This window comes from Diabrotica virgifera, chromosome 8 (genome assembly GCF_917563875.1).
Source record: "Diabrotica virgifera virgifera chromosome 8, PGI_DIABVI_V3a".
In the NCBI taxonomy this organism is placed as follows: Eukaryota; Metazoa; Arthropoda; class Insecta; order Coleoptera; family Chrysomelidae; genus Diabrotica; species Diabrotica virgifera.
In genome coordinates this window covers 137,524,052-137,544,361 of record NC_065450.1, presented here as the reverse complement: position 1 = coordinate 137,544,361, position 20,310 = coordinate 137,524,052, and the positions used below count along the sequence as shown (strand labels likewise).

General features: G+C 32.3%; 1 protein-coding gene across 3 annotated transcripts in view; it reads left to right on the top strand.

Moving 5' to 3' along the window:
* Positions 1–19,855, top strand: part of LOC126890769 (uncharacterized) — a 75,322-nt gene extending 55,467 nt beyond the window's left edge. For 2 of the 3 annotated variants that reach the window (XM_050659953.1, XM_050659955.1), the window contains exons 5-7: positions 12,169–12,330; positions 17,698–17,807; positions 18,776–19,214. In XM_050659953.1, coding sequence (XP_050515910.1) covers positions 12,169–12,330; positions 17,698–17,807; positions 18,776–19,182 — 679 coding nt within the window. In that variant the 3' untranslated portion in view covers positions 19,183–19,214. Of the gene's footprint in view, positions 1–12,168; positions 12,331–17,697; positions 17,808–18,775; positions 19,215–19,416 lie in introns of those variants that run through there. The other variant, XM_050659954.1, reaches the window with a different exon arrangement.
* The last annotated feature ends 455 nt before the right edge of the window (positions 19,856–20,310 follow it).

Below are 20,310 nucleotides of genomic sequence, written 5' to 3'. Positions count from 1 at the left end.
AATATTCATAACTTATGTAAAAATTAACCCTTCTTATTACATGGAATGCTGAGACTTCTGGTGCTTAATAGACCAGTAAGGATCTGTTTTTAGGTGGATTAGGCATATTTAGGTGAGAGGTGGCATTCAGATTTTTGCGGATAAAGTTAGGTGATAACTTCGTTAATAATAATTGATTTATGCTCCTTCTCAAATATGCCCGGAACATTAAGAGGATCGGTACGTTTTTTCGGCTGCAATGCTATTCAAATGGGGATTCTTTTTTTTCGAATCCTGAGAAAACTAATAAGTATTTTTAAAAAATTTAAACGCAGAATGAAAGATTACGTTATTAGGGAGGGCCGAAAGTCCCTGAGAACTTCTATAATGTTTATTTTAATAAGTTACAAGGGTGAACAACTAAGAGAAAATTTAGTGTTATTTTTAATTTCAAATATCTCATTCAAAATAAACTTTTTATTTATTCTATGGGACTTTCGGCCCTCGGTAATAATTTAGTCTTTCATTCTGCGTTTAGATTTTTCAAAAATATTTATTGGTTTTTCAGGATTCGAAAAAAATGAACACAATGTCCGTGTAATATTTTCCAAATCTATCTTTGTCATACAACGCACTTAGTCGAATAGAATATTGTCAGTCGGACACTGACAATCAGTGACAATTTTAAATAATTATTTGACATGAATCGGGAATATTTTTAGTTGTTGATTAAATAATACTGATATATAGTGTATTTGATAAATAATTGATTTAAGAGGTGAACTTTATAAAAAGTTATTTATTGTGTATTATTTATGGAAGATAGAAGCAGAGAATACATTAAGATATATTCTGTGATCCAAGTATTTTGTTGTTAAAGATGTTCAAAATTGTAAGCGTTCCATAGTATTAACAATATATTATTAAAAAATCACTTTAACACTTTTCCTCTTTTCTCGATTGAGTATTAGTTTTTGTTGTAGGTACATATAAATTATGACAATCACTGAATACATAGCTAGTGAAAAAATTATCACATTTATTAACTGAATTAATAATTTGCAATTATACAAAAAATAACAGTTATCCAAGAACATTCAAAAGCCGTCTCTTTAAGCTAGTTATGACATTGTCAAGTAGAATGACATTCTAGTAATACATATGTACATATCCATACCAGTGTGAATTTTACTACACGTAATTTGCCATGTAAAGACAGAAAAGGCAGGGATAGCCGTAAAATATTTGCGAATTATGTACCGATAGCCTTAATAAAAAAAAATAAAATATTTAAAAATTTCAAAAAATTTCGCTTTTTTTTTCTAAATTTTTTTGCTTATAACTTTAAAACGATTAATTTTGGAACAAAGTCGTATAGGAATAAAACAAAGATAATTAAATTTTATATCAGATGCGATTGGTTAAAAATGTCTTAATTTATCACCCTTGCTGCAAAATAGCAATAAATATAAAATAAGGGGGCAAAACAAGCCTGTCATTATTCAATGATTTTTCATCACTTAGGTTACACTTGGAACCTTCCTAATTCGCTTAGAAAATTTTTGTAATGTGTTAAAACCGTACACCAAATTTCACTAAAATTGACTTACTAGATTTTGAATAATAATTTTTCAATCTAAACTTTTTTTAAAAAATTAAAATTTTTTAAAATCTTGCACAACAAAAACTAGAACATACAAAGATTTATCAATTTTTTTTCATATAAAAAAGCACTCCACCTATCTAATTCACTTTACAGAGTTGAAATCGGATTGTCTAAGCAGCCTCAGCAATGTTTTAAAGTTATAAACAATTTTTTGGCTTATAAACAAATTAGTCCTGTGGCCAGGAGGGGGTGCTACGGGTTCCTTTATTTAGATGGACTTACTCAAGATTTTTATGTATTTTTTGACCCGTAGAACACGATTTTTTTGGGTAACAGTTGATCCGGATGTCGATAAGATTGTTATTAACTTGAGGAATTACATAACATCGATTTTTCGCAAAATAAAACATTTTTTTGTATTCCTTGGATAATTCTAAGCAAAAAAATGTTCTTACAAGTTTTTCCGTAGGATGCATAGTTTTCGAGATAAACGCAGTGGAACTTTCAAAAATTCGAAAAATTGCAATTCTTGAACGCGAATAACTATTGATTAAAAAATAAAATAGCAATTCTGCTGACAGTATTTGAAAGTTTAAGCCAGATTATACCGGTTTTAATTATTTGCATTGCTAAAAATTAATTTTTTTATTACTAAACAAAGCTATTTGTTTATAAGCCAAAAAATTGTTTATAAGTTTAAAACATTGCTGAGGCCCCTAATTCGATTTTATTTCTGTAAAGTGTACTAGATAGGTAGAGTACCTCTTTATATGTAAAAAAATTAGACAACTTCTAAATGGTCTACTTTTTGTTCAGAAAGATTTTAAAAAATTTGAACTTTTTTAAAAACATTTAGATTGCAAATTTATTATGCAAAATCTATTAGGTCGATTTTAATGAAATTCGGTACACTGTTTAAGTATGTTACAAAGAATTTCCTAAGTGAATTACTAAGGTTCTAAGTGCCACCAAAGTGGTTAAAAATATTGAATAACAACAGGCGTATTTTGCCCCCTTATTTTGTATTTATTGCTATATTGCAGAAAAGTTAATACGGTAAGACATTTTTCACCAGTCGTGTATCATACAAAATTTAATTGTCTTTATTTTATTTCTGTACGACTTTGTTCCAAAACGAACAGTTTTAAAGTTATAAGCAAAGAAAGCAGAAAAATCTACGTTTTTCGAAATTTTAAAATATTTCAATTTTTTATTAATGTTCGGGGCATATTTGAGAAGGAGCATAAGTCAGTTATTATTACGGAAGGTCTCACCTAACTTTATCTGCAAAAATCCGAACGCCACCTCTCACATCCAAAAATAGACGTTTTTTCACAGATCCTTACTGGTCTATAAATCATACCCCAAAGCAATTGGTCAAATACTTTAAAAGTTATTTAATTTATTTATCCCAAATTAACATTTTTGCAACACTATAAGTCAGAAAATGATGAAGTTACAGTAATACTTTGGATAGTTTATGAAAGAAGAAGATTTACGCTATTAATTTAATTAAAAAAAATGACAAAAAATAATTCTAAATATTGCAAAATTATTTTGCAAGAACATGTGAATTAAGAAAGGGGGGGGGGCTAATTTCGTCCCTAATTGTTCTAGGACAATTGTTTTTCTTTCTAAATGTGTATAAAAATTCAGTCATTCTAAATATGAAAATAGTTATTTTCCTAACAAGTGCAGAAAGTTATACTATTCCGCACGTGACTGCAGTTTGCCGAACGACGCGAAGCGGGAGTTCGGCAAGCAGTCGAGTGCGGAGAAGAGACTTTCTGGAAGAGTTATTAGGAACAATTAATATGGAAATACATACACAAATTAATTCTTTGACAAGGTTGTCAAAACCAAACTTTCAATATTAGTTAGCATGACGACGATCTTGGTTTCCATGACGATGATTCATAACGACTGTTATTGTCTACCGATTTGACTTTCGAATATTATGTCAAAATAATTTTATTTCATCGAATTGTCGCGTTAATTTCATTAAAACAGGAACACAATAAGTGAAATAAAATAGTAAATAATATCTAAATATTAGTTTATTGCATGCATTATAATTATTTTAAGGCCATATTAAAATATCTAAATAGTATGGTAGTTAGACCCAAACCCAGACATTCAAAGTGAAAGTTATCCTCCAACACCAAATTGTTCTATATAGTCCACATAATGTTCAGAAAAAAGTCACAGCATTTTGAGCGTCGGGTTTGGGGTGGGGGGGAGAGGGGGGAGAAATCTGCAAATTCGTAGTTTTTTAGGTTTTTCGTCAATATTTCTAAAACTAAGCGGTTTAGTATGAACAACCCTCTACACAAAATTGTTCTACATTAAATTTGAAATAAAAAAGGCCCATGCATAACCCTTCTAAAATGAGCGGTTCCAAAGTTACGGAGGTAGTATAGTATAATGGGTCCAAAAAAAGGCCTAACCCAGACATCCAAAGTAAAAGTTTTCCTTCAACACCAAATTATTCTATATGGTCCACATATTGTTCAGTAAAAAGTTACACCATTTTGAGCATCCGGTTTGGGGGGGAGATGGGGGAGAAATCGTTAAATTAGTAGTTTTTTTAGGTTTTTCGTCAATATTTCTAAAACTATGCTTTAGCGTAAGGAATGTTCTATAGAAAAATCTACATAAAATTTAAAACAAAAAAGGTTTATACATAATTGTTATAAAATCAACGGTTCCAGAGTTACGGAGGATGAAATGTGGAGGTTTTCGATACTTTTTATATTTACCGATTTCTCCCCCCTCTACCCCCAAACCCGACGCTCAAAATGGTGTGACTTTTTTCTGAACATTATGTGGACCATATAGAACAATTTGGTGGTGGTGGATAACTTTCACTTTGGATGTCTGGGTTTTTGATATAGTTATATCATAAATATTGCCCAAAAAATATAAAAAGTATCGAAAACCTCGACTTTTCACCCTCCGTAACTCTGGAACTGTTGATTTTATAACAATTATGTATAGAACATTTTTTGTTTTAAATTTCATGTAGAACATTTTTGTATGTAACACTGTTTACGCTAAAGCACAGTTTTAGAAATATTGACGAAAAATTAAAAAAACTACTAATTTACCGGCTTCTCTCTCATCTCCCTCCCAAGCCGGACGCTCAAAATGGTGTAACTTTTTACTGAACAATATGTGGACCATATAGAACATTTTGGTGTTGGAGGAAAACTTTTACTTTAGATGTTTAGGTTAGGCCTTTTTTTGTATCAGTTATACTATACTACCTCCGTAACTTTGGAACCATTCATTTTAGAAAGATTATGCATAGGGACTTTTTTATTTCAAATTTAATGTAGAACAATTTTGTATAGAAGTTGTTCATGCTAAACCGCATAGTTTTAGAAATATTGGCGAAAAACTTAAAAAACTACGAATTTACCGATTCCTCCCCAGTCTCCCCCCCCCCCAAACGTGACGCTCAAAATGGTGTGACATGTTTTTGCAAAATAATTTTACACTGTTTAAAATTAATTTTTTTTCATTTTTTTTTAATTAAGTTAATAGTATAAATGTTTTTCTTTCATAAACTGTCCGAAGTATTACTATAACCTTATAATTTTCTGACTTATAGTGATAGTGTCGCAAAAAATGAATTTGGGATAAATAAATTAAATAACTCTTAAACTATTAGACCAATTACTTTGAAATTTAAAACATAATTTAAGCACAAGAAGTCTTAGCATTCCGTGTAATAAGAAGGTTCTAACTTAATTTTTACATAAGTTATGAACATTTATAAAATCTCAAAATTTATGGCTTATTTTGCAATTTTCTAAGCAACAAATAAGGATAGACATATTCATAGGTCTGGATCCCGCGTATGAAAAAAAAGTTGATTAATAGCAAGCTGAAAATTTGTTAATAGCTTAAGGGTGTCTAGTCGGATAAACTTTTATATATGGGAACACTGGAACAGGGGCAGTTTTAATTGTGGAACAGGTTAAAAATTTGGAACGGTCAGACTACGAAAACGGCACATTTATTTTGTCCGACAGAATAGACTTAAACTCTCCGAACAGAGATTAAACTCTCATGCCAAAATCAGACTGCTATATATCACCTGTCATAATTCCTGTCATTTGACATATTTTACATGTTCCACTCATTAAAACGCCCATTTGGTGATAAATAGCAGTCTGGTTTTTGCATGAGAGTTTAATCTCTGTTCGGAGAGTTTAAGTCTGTTCTGTCGGACAAAATACATGTGCCGTTTTCGTGGTTTGACCGTTCCAAATTTTTAACCTGTTCCACAATTAAAACTGCCCCTGTTCCAGTGTTCCCATATAGCAAAGTTTGTCCGACTAGACACCCTTGAGCTATTAACAAATTTTCAGCTTGCTATTAATCAACTTTTTTTTCATACGCGGGATCCAGACCTATCAGCGAACGCCATAAATGTGATTTTTTGATTGATGAAGCTTTTTATATGATTTATGAGTTTCTTATTCTCAAACTTGTTTAGAATGCTTTACTTTTTAGTAATAGACGAAAAAAGCGAGAATTTACCGTATTTTGATCTTCATTTGTTAATAACTATGTATATCAACAAAATCGGCTGCAGGAAACATATAGGTTATTAACATAGATATCCATACTACTCAAAAAATTTGGTTTCGACCTGGAGGGGGATGTGTCACGAGAAAAATCTTATTTCTCTGGACTACATGGTTTTGTTCGAAATACGTATCGCGCACTACGTCCATTTTATGGCATACATAATCGGCCATCAGAGCAAATAATTCGATTAACTATGGAACGTTTTCGCACCACACTCTAAATGATAATACGCTTCCACAGAGACGGCATGCGTGCAGAAGAAGTTGTTGCTGCTGTGGAGCGTAGCATAGAGTAGGGACTCCAATCAATCTATACGCCTCGTGCACAGTAGTTGGTTAGGTGTCCAACCACTTTATGGAAGATTTTGCGAATAGATCTGGGTTAGCGTGCTTACAAAATTCAACTCGTACAAGAATTTAAGATACACGATCACCTAGCAAGGCGTAAATTCGGTGGATGGGCCCAAAACGAGATTACCGTTGATTGCGATTTTCATAAGCGAATTTGTTTAACGACGAAGCTCACTTTTGGTTAAATGGCTACGTCAATAAACAAAACTGCCGTATTTGGAGTGAAGATAATCATCAAGTGTATGTTGAGACTCCATTACATCCAGACAAATTGAGTGGTTCGTGTGCTTTATACGCTGCTGAAATCATTGGACCTCTAGATTAGACTACGTCAGAGCCAGCCAGAAAGGGCCTAGCCGGGTAAGATGATGAAAAGTGCCCCCAACTCGATTCGCATTCCATATAGGTCACCGTTTAGTATATATAGTGAAACTAACTTTCTGAAATTTTTAGCCCCCTAGGTGGTCATGTGACCCACCTAGAGCCTAATTAGGGTATTTATGTTTTTATTTTTTATCTCAGCCGCATCGAGAACTAGCGAAAAACTTTAAATAAAGAAGTTGTAAGCTTTAAAAAGTTTTGTCTGAAAAAAATTTTGTTTTTAATTTTTGGCGGGAACTTTATATTTTAGAACGATTTCAAAATTTTAAATGAGTATAAAAAAATAACTAAGACATTCGTTTTCACGAAAAAAATTTATAACGTGTATTTTTGCATAATGTTTTACCCTGAATTTTTTCAAATTTTTAAAATTGGTGAAACGCACCTTTAAAAATAAAAAGCCGCATTTTTTCGCTTTTTTTTTTGTTTTTTGATACAATTTTATACATATTTTTCAAAAAAGGTAACACCGTCACTGGAGTAGGTAAAAAACTGAAAAATAATTGGGGTTTTCTTAATAAAAATTTTTTGTAGCGCCATCCATTTTCAAGATGGGCGATTTCAGGGCGTTGAAGAAAACAAAATTGTACACATTTTTTAGGAGTTTGCCGAAACTGCTGGCAACATTGTAATAAAATTTGGCAAGTTTTAAGAGGTAATTGTGCATTTTTTGACATACAATTAAGAATTTTATATTTAACATTGGCGAGCATAGGGGTAATGGTCTGAAATTTTTAAAGAAAAAAGATAGTACGCCACTGACATATTTCAAATTAACAATCGTTTTTGAATTTCTTGTTCAATTTGTGACAAAAAATCTATCTTCCTATTTTTTCATACGAGGTGCCGTTTTGCTGCAAAAAATAAAATATCTTAACGCTTCCAAAGTATTCGAATTAGTTTTTATAATGGATGTACGAGTTTATGACATGTACATATGTACTTATAGTAGTATGTATTTTATTTCATAGAAGTTCGAATACTTTGTAACGGTAAGATGTTTTATTTTTTGAATAAAAATGGCGCGTCGAATGAAAAAATAGAAAGATAGATTTTTTGTCACAAATTGAACGAGGAATTCAAAAACGATTGTTAATTTGAAATATGTCAGTGGCGTACTATCTTTCTTCTTTAAAAAGTTGAGACCATTACCCCTATGCGCGCCAATGATAAATATAAAATTCTTAATTGTATGTCAAAAAATGCACAACAACTACCTCTTAAAACTCGCCAAATTTTATTACAATGTTGCCAGTAGTTTCGACAAAATCGTAAAAAATGTGTAAAATTTTGTTTTCTTCAACGCTCTGTATCTTGAAAATGGATGGCGTTACAAAAAATTTTTATTAAGCAAACCCCAATTATTTTTCAGTTTTTTACCTACTCCAGTAACAGTGTTATCTTTTTTGAAAAATATGTATAAAATTGTATCAAAAAACGAAAAAAAAAAACACCGAAAAAATGCGGTTTTTTATTTTTAAAAGTGCGTTTCACCAATTTTAAAAATTTGATAAAATTCAAGGTGAAACATTATGCAAAAATACACGTTACATATTTTTTTCGTGAAAACGAATGTCTTAGTTATTTTTTTATACTCATTTAAAATTTTCAAATCGTTCTAAAATTTAAATTTCCCGCCAAAAATTAAAATCAAAATTTTTTTCGGACAGAACTTTTTAAAGCTTACAACTTTTTTATTTAAAGTTTTTCGCTAATTCTCGATGCGGCTGAGATAAAAAATAAAAACATAAAAACCCTAATTAGGCTCTAGGTGGGTCACATGGCCACCTAGGGGGAAAAAATTTTAGAAAGTTAGTTTCACTATATATGCTAAACGGTGACCTATATGGAATTCGAATCGAGTTGAAGGCACTTTTTATCATCTTACCCGGCTAGGCCCTTTGATATGAAATTTAAATTATAATGTCGAAAGAGTTTCTTTCTAATAAATTTAATCTCATGTCAATTTGTAAAAATCACCTTTGTTTTATTCCATTTTAAAGTTCTTTATCTCTAAAAAAACACACTTTAGCATTGTTACGGGACGAACTTTCCTAACAGTTCTGTAGCATCCAAAACTGGATATTGTAAATTATATTTAGCGCGCCAACATTCAAACATTCAATTGAGTCGAGACTGACGTTAACGTGCATAACTAAGCCCGTACTGTTATGCGGTAAGATCCATTTATTTGAACTTTCTATAGACGTATATATGTGATAGTCAAAGCCCGAATTTCAGGCACTCCTAGGTTTGACTAGGCAATCCTCCGGTCTGACTGAGGGTCTTAGTCAAAGCCCGGAATAAATTACAGTTTCGGCCTTTGACTAGTCAAACCTAGGAGAGACTAAGTTGATCAGGCAAAGGTCAAAATTTATTTTTATGAAAGCAGGGTCAGCTATTAAAATGTCGTAATTTGTTAGACTAGGCTTAATAAAACGTAATTTTTTGATTTTAACGTTTATTATTTTTGTATTGTCGTAATTAAAATACTAAAATTAGTATTTATTCTCACATGTTGAGGCATTATGGCATTTATGCCTGGTTGCACCAACAGATCTTAAGCTCCCGCTTAGCTAAGCTCTACTTATAGATAGGGCCTCCTTGAATATCACTTACGTTGCACCATAATTTTAGATTCTTACCTAAATTATCAATTATATCTATTATTATATTATGGTATTCTTATTGTAATATATTATAATTATATTATATTAATTCTTATGATATTCTCAACTTAAGCTTAAGATCTGTTGGTGCAACCGGGCATTATAGTTGCATAATACCTTAGACCTTTTACACTTACATAATTTTGAGAAACATTTCTTATTGCAGTAGCATTTTATAAAGCCTGGTCCTCCAAATTTAGAATCCTTTGTACTAATTTCAAGTAGAGACAGTTTAACGTCTGGAACATCTTCGAAATTAAGGAAATTCTGTTTGCACTCTCTGATTTGATTTCTTGAAAAAAGTGTTTATAGTTCCGTATTTCGTACCAACTCTATATAAACCGTCAATTATTGTTTTATCTTGTATGCTACTCAAAATATTTCGAGCATTCTCTTTGGCTCTATCAAAGCTGGGGATAGGTATTGTTATAGTTTTTTCGATCAAATTGGAGGAATTTTTTTTCACTTAATTGTTTTATAACATTAGCCTGGGCATTAAGACCTTCAATCGCCTTTCCTTTATTTATTCTAATCTTTTCTGCCTATGCACAACGCATGCATGCAACTTTTCTTTCAAAACCATCATAGTATGCACCAAAATGTACTGTCAGCACACACAACATGTACCACCTGATTACAAATTTGAAATCGAAGAATATGTTTCTTTACCTGTTTTCAGCGCAGTAATGGCTATAAATAAATACCCCAACTGACTGTATAGAGAAATGTCCAACACTGTTATCATCGAGGCCAGTGCTGTAATATACTTCACCGCCTGTAATTAACTTCTTTCTGTTTATCTGTCGACCGATATTCAATATTGTAGGAAATTTACAATTTACTATGGCAAAGTCTCATTGTTCAGGTCGACCGTCGAGACCTAATTAACTACGTAAGAGGCATCAAAACATTTGAATATTATTGTTGTCTGATATAATGAGATCCGCTTATAACGAGGTAACTAGTCCGCCATTTCAGTTCTCGTTATAGAGGGAGTCTACTGTATTTTAATTACGACAATACAAAAATAATAAACATTAAAATCAAAAAAATCACCTTTTATTAAACCTAATCTAACAAATTACGACATTTTAATAGCTGATCGGGATTTGCCTAGTCAAACCCCGATTTCATAAAAATAAATTTCGACCTTTGCCTGATCAATTTAGTCTCTCCTAGGTTTGACTAGTCAAAGGCCGAAACTGTAATTTATTTCGGGCTTTGACTAAGACCGTCAGTCAGACCTGAGGATTGCCTAGTCAAACCTAGGAGTGCCTGAAATTCGGGCTTTGGCTATAACATATATACTTAATTCATTTACTAATAAATTTTATATTTACAAGCTTGAATCGGGGTTTCATTCATACAACCGACGGTTAACCAATTATTGATTATGGTAGGGGAGCCGAAGCGAGGATTTTTGCAGTAACTCGAGCGCGTCAGGTTATCATATGGGGAGAAACCTGGTACCATATATTGGCTCCAAACACAGGGGAGTTCGTTAAGGGGGGGGGGGGGCGAAAAAGAAAATGTATCCTTAGAAAAACTCGAAATCGTCAGATTAAGATAAGGTAAGTTAAGTACATGCAAAACAGTGTACATTTCAAAAATCTGACGATTTGGGCGGGTAAGGAAATGGGTGAGTCACAAAGTTTCACAAGAAAAGAACAAATATTTCGCGAAATGAACGATATATCTAAAAACTAAAAAATACGTGCTGAATATTTGTCAAAAATCTATCGAATGACACCAAACACGACCCCCCACGGAGGTGGGGTGGGGGTTGCTTTAAAATTTTAAATAGGAGCCTTCATTTTTTTATTGCAGATTCGGATTCCTTACGTAAAAATAAGTCACTTTTATTTGAAACATTTTTTCTAATTATGCATAAATAGCTTTATAATCGGAAAAAATGATTGTTGGAAATGGAAAATTAAATTAAAAATGGAAAGTCCCCACTAAAATGGAAATCTTTACCTAACTCTTTTGGTTTTAAAACCTACTCTTCACTACCCAATAGGTCCCCAAAGCGCTCGAGTGACTGCACATTTAGCATACTTTCCTTAAGCTTAATTAAATAAACACGACAGTGGTGTAATAGGCAATTAATCAATTGGCACCTTATTCCGGATTATTTTATATATCCAAGTTTTGAAGGTAATAGATTTTCTTGAAAGTTTATTTTCTTATAACCACGACCAGCCTCCATCTAAGCTTAGCCGAACCACCACAGCTTAAGATCATTTATTGGGTGAAGTTCCAGTGGCCTTACGATCGAAATCATCTAATTAGTAATAACAACGATATTGATTATCATAATATTATCAATTATAATCAATATTACCCAAGCTGTGAGTCCATCGTTACCAGCACTAAGCGGGTAACAGCATACAGAGACTACAGCCTCTGTATGCAAATTGTTTGTATAATTCGGCAATGGGAGACACAATATTTCCTTGTCAGTTCAAAGTAAATCATATAGCCTCTCTGATGATCCCTAAGAGTGTGAAATGTACGTAAGAGGATGTTTGGTCACCTCAGAAACAAATTGAAGTCTTTCATTTTCATTATTTTTTAACTTTAGATATCAGAATAATCCCCAAAAACGTGTTCATGTGACTTTTGAAGCTGATTGGATAAGTAATTACGACTGGTTCTTCCTTGAAGTCGACGTACCTATATCAACACTAGCCAGGAGTTTAGCAACTGAAGAGTGGTCCGAGAAATTATTTCAAAATTTAAAGAAGTGAGTAATCCCATCGTTTTATTCATCTTGTTTAGAATAAAATTTATATAGTCAAATTTATTCATAAGTCTGAAAATTGCTGACCGCCTTTGTTTCAACTGAAATATCTGGATGAAGTCAATAGAAAAGACGGACCATCTAGTGGGTATCAAAATTTTTACTGCGTCAAGGTGTTTTATTAACATTTAAGCAAAAAAATACTAGGCCCTCAGCTTTCCGCTATAGGTGAAATTTGCTTATCATTTAATTTGCTTAAATCGTAGAACCTAAAAGAAAACGTATGCACGCTGTGCCGTCACTTTTTAGTGGCACATGCGTTGACAGTGGCGCCTCAAACTTTCCACTTATGGAAGAGATAAATAAATTAAATTGTACAGTCCCTCATTCCCAGATTTCATTTTTTTTACTGTTTTAAGTTCTATGTGATTAAACAATTAGACTCAGCGTAATTTTAACCCGCTACCCCCTTCCCCCTACCCCCACCATCAAAAACTTCTTTTTCCGTTTTTATTTTTTTTTTTTAGGTGAGATGCAATCAATTTTAAAATTTTAAAAATTTATAGGCATAGTTGAGGCTTTTACAAAACATGTCTTTTTTATAGATCCGTAGGTTGAGTGTACATAACCTCAAAAACATTTTTTAATTTTTTTTTGAAAAAAAGCGTATAACTTTTTTTTGGAGATTACTGGAGGTCTAGTTTTGTTTCTATTTTGTGTATTTTATCAAACGATATGTTTATAAATATTTTCAGATTTTTCCGTAAGATTCGCTACTTTCAAAAATCTAAAAAACTGTTTTTTTGGGGGTTTTTGGGGATTTTTCCTAGTTTATGGACTTCAAAATAGATCAAATCAATGTTTTTTATATAGGTTATATATAAATTGAAGTAACTGAGTCCTTTGGAATATTTAAAAATGGGAGAAACACGTTCAACCCCCCAAAAACCCCATAAAACAGTTTTTTTGGATTTTTTAAGGTGGCAAACCTTACGGAAAAATCTGAAAACTATTAAAAGCATAGCGTTTGATAAAATACATAAAATAGGGAAAGAAGTAGACCTCCAGCCATCTTCAAAAAAAAAAGTTATACGCTTTTTTTCCAATTTTTTTTTAGTTTTTGAGGTTATGTACATTCAACCTACGGATCTATAAAAAAATAGACGTGCTTTGTAAAAGCCTCAACTATGCCTATGAATTTTTTGAAATTTTAAAATTAATTTCATCCCACCTAAAATAATAAAAACCAAAAATGAAGTTTTTGTTGGTGGGGGAAGGAGGAGGGGGTGGTGGGTTAAAATTACGCTATCTCTTATTATTTAATCACGTAGAATTTAAATGTGAGTAAGAGAGGGTACTTTTTAATTTAACTATCCCGTCCATAAGTGGACGCAAACTTTGATGCGCCACTGTCGACGCATATGCCACTAAAAAGTGACGGCACAGTGTTTATACGTTTTCTTTTAGGTTCTACTATTTAAGTTATAGGGTCTTATCGTGTCTAAAATGATTAGAAAATTTCGCCTATACCGGCTCCTAGTCTATAAAGTTTTATTTTTGATATTGTTAATATAAAAAGTAAAACTTTCATTCGTATTTAGCAGATGGCGCCACGGTATCTATGCCATCATGTTTTTTGTTGTGAACCGATACCGGCGGCCCGAATTTTAGTGGTTCAGAGAGAATCAAATATGCACTCTCTGATGAGACCCTGAGAAGAGTTGAAACTAGTTAGAGTGCTCTTGGCGTTCTCTGAACTAACTAAAACAAGAAGGCTCTTCTTTCGCTTCATAACGAAATGATTATTAATTACAAAAAAAAACTATTTTTATTAATTTCTATATTCTGAAAAAACTACGCAGTGGAGATGGAAACATTCAACAGACATTGAAAATAATTGCTATTTAAAATGAGATTTTCTAAATAAAAAATTTCTACAAACAGAAAACTTTTACATTACAAGTTAAACAAGTTAAACCCGAAATTAAGAATTTCTTAATTGTTTATAATTATTAAAATAAACAATAAAGGTCAAGGGAGCATGGGCATTTTTAAATAATGGCTGTACAGTTGTAGGTGCTTTATCAATATTAAGAAGAGCTTTTTGATGTCGTTCTCTTGACACCGTCTCAAGTTTTCATGTTTACAATTACAATTATGCGTGCCATTTTTATTTTTTGAACAGTTTGAGATGCACTTTGCGAAATGCACTTTCCGCACACAGCAGTGCAATTTTCATTTCTCCCGCAGGCCAAGTGTTCAAAAATTTTCCTGAAGCTCTCCTGAATCGAATACAAATGGTTTTATAACGATCTGTCCTACTTTAAAAAAGTTAGAAGTTTAGGCGATGTTAGTTGTGCTTTATTAGTGCTTTATTTCCTTGCCTATTATTATAAAAATTGGTTTCAAATTAAAAAAAAATTCTACAGCCGTGCCAAAAGAGCCACTTTCACGCTCGCATTCCGTTTCCGAAAGTTCCACTTTCCCGCACGTCGTGCGGGAAAGTAAAATACTTTTTAATATGGCATTATAATATATTATAATACATGCAATAAACTAATATTTAGTTATTATTTACTAATTTATTTCAAATTTATCTTATTGTGTTCATGTTTTAATGAAATTAGCGCGATTATTTCATTCATAGAGATTCTGACCAATAGAAAGCTACATAAATCTAAATTAAATCGATAATTTTTGATGATTTCCCGTCGTCAAGTATATTACGTCAGATGCCCTTCGTTGCTACGAAAAAATACATTCAGTGACATTAATGACCATTAATGTTTTAAAAATTATTAAAGTGATGACTTTCAACCGTAAAATATTTATAACAACTCTGTGTTTAATTGTACTAATTTGTACTTACATAAATAAATTACAATAAAATTTTGGTTTTGAACAGTTTTATTCATGAAATAATCGCAACAAATTGCCCTCGATCTCTAAAATAATTATAGAATTTTTGCCCGCACGTGTGAAGACAAAGTGTCTTCCCCGCACTCGACTGCTTGCCCGAACTCCGCTATCGCGTCGTTCGGGTCAAGGGCAGTCTCGTGCGTGAAAGTATCACTTTCCGCATTAGTTAGGAAATAGTTATTTTACGCACTAGTGCGGAAAGTGATACTTTCACGCACGAGACTGCCGTTGACCCGAACGACGCGATAGCGGAGTTCGGGCAAGCTGCCGAGTGCGGGGAAGACACTTTCCGCATGAGTTAGGAACAATTTTTTTCTAGGCCGTACGTTTGGAAAAATCCACAAAAAATAGAGTTATATCAATTTTTATTTAGAAGTGAAAATACACAAATTAATTCTTTGACAAGGTTGTCAAAACCAAACTTTCAATATAATGGGTTACCGCGACGAAGATATTTGTTTCCATGATGACGATTCCAAACCATTTTAATTGTCTACTGATCTGACTTTTAATATTATGTCAAAATAATTTTATTTTATCGAATTATCAGTAGTAATTGCACAAGAGCTCTAAAATTATTGAATTTTTCCCGAGTGTCACTTTGACAGTTTTAATTTCACGAGCCGAAGGCGAGTGAAATTATGCCAAAGTGTCACGAGGGCTAAAATTATATATTAATTTTAGAGATCAAGTGCAATTTGTTGCGATTATTTCATGAATAAAACTGTTCAAAACCAAAATTTTATTGTAATTTATTTATGTAAGTACAAATTAGTACAATTAAACAAACAGTTGTTATAAATATTTTACGGTTAAATGTCATCACTTTTAAAATTTTTAAAACATTAATTGTCATTAATGTCACTGAATGTATTTTTTCGTAGCAACGAAGGGCATCTGACGTAATATGCTTGACGACGGGAAATTATCAAAAATTATCGATTTAATTTAGATTTATGTAGCTTTCTATTGGTCAGAATCTCATATGAATGAAATAATCGCGCTAATTTCATTAAAACATGAACACAATAAGATAAATTTGAAATAAATTAGTAAATAATATCTAAATATTAGTTTATTGCATGTATTATAATATATTATAATGCCATATTAAAATGTATTTTACTTTTCCGCAAGCCGTGCAGGAAAATTAGAAAAATAACTAAATTTTTTGAAAAATTGTTATGAATAAACAGGTTCTCTCAAGGTTATATATTTATATACCGAAACGCAATGGTGCATCAGTTTGTTTGTGGATTTTTTAAACTGACTTATGCCATATAAAATTAAAATATAATTGCTCATATTTTCATCTCATCTTCGTTTCATCTCATATTTTTGTGTTTTTTATTCAATTCGGAGTTAAACCTATTGAAAAATGGTCTTAGAACGCTAAAGTTGGCGTTTTTAGCATTTTCAATTGTTTATTTTTAATTTCAAAGTATTGGAGACAAAATTTTGCATCTACCCGGAGTAGTTGCGCTCACTTCTGTCGCGTAAGCAGTCGCATGCTTAGGTTAACTAACAATACGAATTTAAAACAAATTTTTATTTTATAATATTTTTATCTACTTGTTATGTTAAAAATATTTATTTCTAACAATTTTAAGGCTTGGTAATTGGTTCTAATCAAAGCCATAAATTCCTCAAAAAAAATAAATAAAAAATAAAAAAAATAGTTACGCGTTACTACAATTTTTCTCCAGGCACTTAGGAGTGGAAAGATATGTTGCAAAATTTTCATTGCAAGTAATCAGGAAAGGATAAAATAATGTTAGATTTTTTCTCACAGAGCGACTGCTCCAGGGTTAATAATTCGCATGTCCGCTCAAAGAGAGTCATAACCCAAAGAGTGTCAAAAAATTTTAAAATCGGTTTTATTGCACCAACAGTTTAATAAAACTATAAACTCCTATCCAACAAAGTGTCAGGTCTATGGGTCAAGTATTTATCGTTAAATGACACTAGTGTCATTATACGATTATCCAAAATAAACGACGCACCGAACACAAACAGTGTCACGTATCGACTTGTGCAAAGCATTTCTCCATCTAAGATATGTATAAAGCGTCGTTTGTTGAGTTAAGACAGTATATGTGATTACTTTATTCAAAACAATCTGCGTATGTGCTCAAGAAAAGTGACACATTTATCACTTATTTATCTTTCTTTTTGCAGTATTTTGTGTTTATTGCTGTTGCTGTGTATAGTGTCACAACTCAAAAATTGTTATTTTTTAAATATTTTTAATATACTTAATACGCTATTTATAGAGCTTCAAAATCCATTGTAACTGACTAAAACAGTTATTATTCTAATTTTAATATTTTTTAAATTAAACCCGAAAATGTAGGACAAACTTTAAACGTCGTTTTCTCGAAACTTTGCTTTTTTGACTTATGACACCCTTTGAGCAGAGGTGTGGATTCTTACATTTTTTTTATTTTTTAGTGTACATCAACGTCATTACGAACAAATGGGTTATATAAACGGCACTTTAGAAATAGATGGAAAGGAATATCCAATTGTAAAATGGGATTCATTCAGGGATCACAGTTTTGGTGAATATTAATAATGTTTTATTCATAATTCGCACTTGTTAATACTTATGTACTACTCAACAAGTAAAACCACTGTTTCTATCCACTTTGTGTCACTTCTCTGGTGTTATAATGCCTTATATCACTTCTACTCTGTTAGCGACGAACATTTTCCATCTTCTTTATGATCCTTTTATCCATGCAAGACTTATAGCTGAGTCCGACTATAATAGCTAATATCTAATAGCTATTAATCGCTAGAGATATGAATAGGTATTAGATTAAAACTTATACTTTTTCTAGCAGATGTCGCTAGGGCATCCCTGCCACTTCTTTCGTTGCAATCCGAGACTGGAGACCGGGGATTATTTTGGTTCAGTTAGAGAACGCTGCGTATGCACTCCCTGACGAGATACTAATAAGTTTTGAAACCGGTAGGGGCGCTTGCGGCCTCTCTGAGTGAACTAAAGTATAATACGGCTTTGGTTTCGTTTTGCAACGAAATAAAAATGGTTATCGATTCTTATTTGTATTACTTTTACTCCTACTGAGTACGAAGGATCCATCTTTCGTTGGAACTTTCCACGTTGAGCAGGTGGAACGTGGGACGTGACTTGCAAATTTTAGAATTCCCTCATCTTCTTTAGTCTCAGCATCCGTCTCGGAGGTGTAACCAGAAAGATGACCCCGATAGGTTTTAATCTGGTGGAATATAAAACAATATTTTAAATTTTATTTTATGTGTTATTAGAGTAAAACTTAAACTTTTTTGAATGACTAAATAATGTGTTTTAACGGTATTTAGGCCCATTTCTATCGCTTGTTCCAACTACCAATGTTTGCACTGATGATGGTCTGATACGACCCAAAACGTTCTGTGATGTTCTTTACGAATGCGTTTGGATAATAAAAAATAATAATAAAGTTTAATATACCATTTACACTGGAAGTTTGTTATTTCGTTAGTAACTTTTACGTTTTTCTTTTAGGTTTTAAAAGAGACTGGTCACTTATGCATCGTTTTATCTACACCACTCTCATTCTTTCTAACAAAACAAAGATCGTTCTAGGAGTGGTGAGTCAACCAATTACCATGTCACATCTAGAAATGGGATTCGTTAACCATCCAGATGGTAGGATTCACCCAGTTGAAAAGATTGACTTACTTTTGTACGAGCACGCTGAAAATGGAGTGTTACCCAAGGAACTAAGTTTCACTTTTGAAGCAGAAGGAGTTTCATATGACGTGCAAATGGAATTTATATGTGAAGCGACACATTATAAAGGAAGCCACGAAGACATTATCATTACCGCAAGATTTGTTAAATGTGTTGTTAATGGTATTCCAGGAAGGGGCTTCTCTGACTGGCAATATAATAAATCTATTTTTAAATAAAATAAAGAAGGATTATTTTATGTTTACAAATATTTCAGCAATTTCTGGTAATTAAAAGTTTTTCCCAAATTTAGTAACCTTGCTGGCACAAGTAAATATACGTGAGGTGAATGGGCCATAGGGATTTCAATATTAAATTCTAAACATTGTAATTCCGGCTTTATGTAAGGTTTAATATACCATTTACACTGGAAGTTTGTTATTTCGTTAGTAACTTTTACGTTTTTCTTTTAGGTTTTAAAAGAGACTGGTCACTTATGCATCGTTTTATCTACACCACTCTCATTCTTTCTAACAAAACAAAGATCGTTCTAGGAGTGGTGAGTCAACCAATTACCATGTCACATCTAGAAATGGGATTCGTTAACCATCCAGATGGTAGGATTCACCCAGTTGAAAAGATTGACTTACTTTTGTACGAGCACGCTGAAAATGGAGTGTTACCCAAGGAACTAAGTTTCACTTTTGAAGCAGAAGGAGTTTCATATGACGTGCAAATGGAATTTATATGTGAAGCGACACATTATAAAGGAAGCCACGAAGACATTATCATTACCGCAAGATTTGTTAAATGTGTTGTTAATGGTATTCCAGGAAGGGGCTTCTCTGACTGGCAATATAATAAATCTATTTTTAAATAAAATAAAGAAGGATTATTTTATGTTTACAAATATTTCAGCAATTTCTGGTAATTAAAAGTTTTTCCCAAATTTAGTAACCTTGCTGGCACAAGTAAATATACGTGAGGTGAATGGGCCATAGGGATTTCAATATTAAATTCTAAACATTGTAATTCCGGCTTTCACAATTATTTTACATCAAAATTCCTGCGAAACTATTTGTAGAAGACAAATCTGTATTGAAAACAAATACTATAATTATTGTTCTATGAATTATCATCATCACCAATGGCGTTACAACTCTTGGTGAGACTTTGCAGGGTTTACTATTGCGATTGTCCCACTCTCAATTTTTCATGAGTTATCATTCACATTATCATTACCGCAATGACCCAATGGAAAGTTGCTGAGCTCGAGCTTATACTTATGCCGAAAGCTGGAAAACCTATAAATGAAGTAACTTCATCCAGACCAATTAGCCTGCTGCCAGTCCTTGGTAAACTCCTAG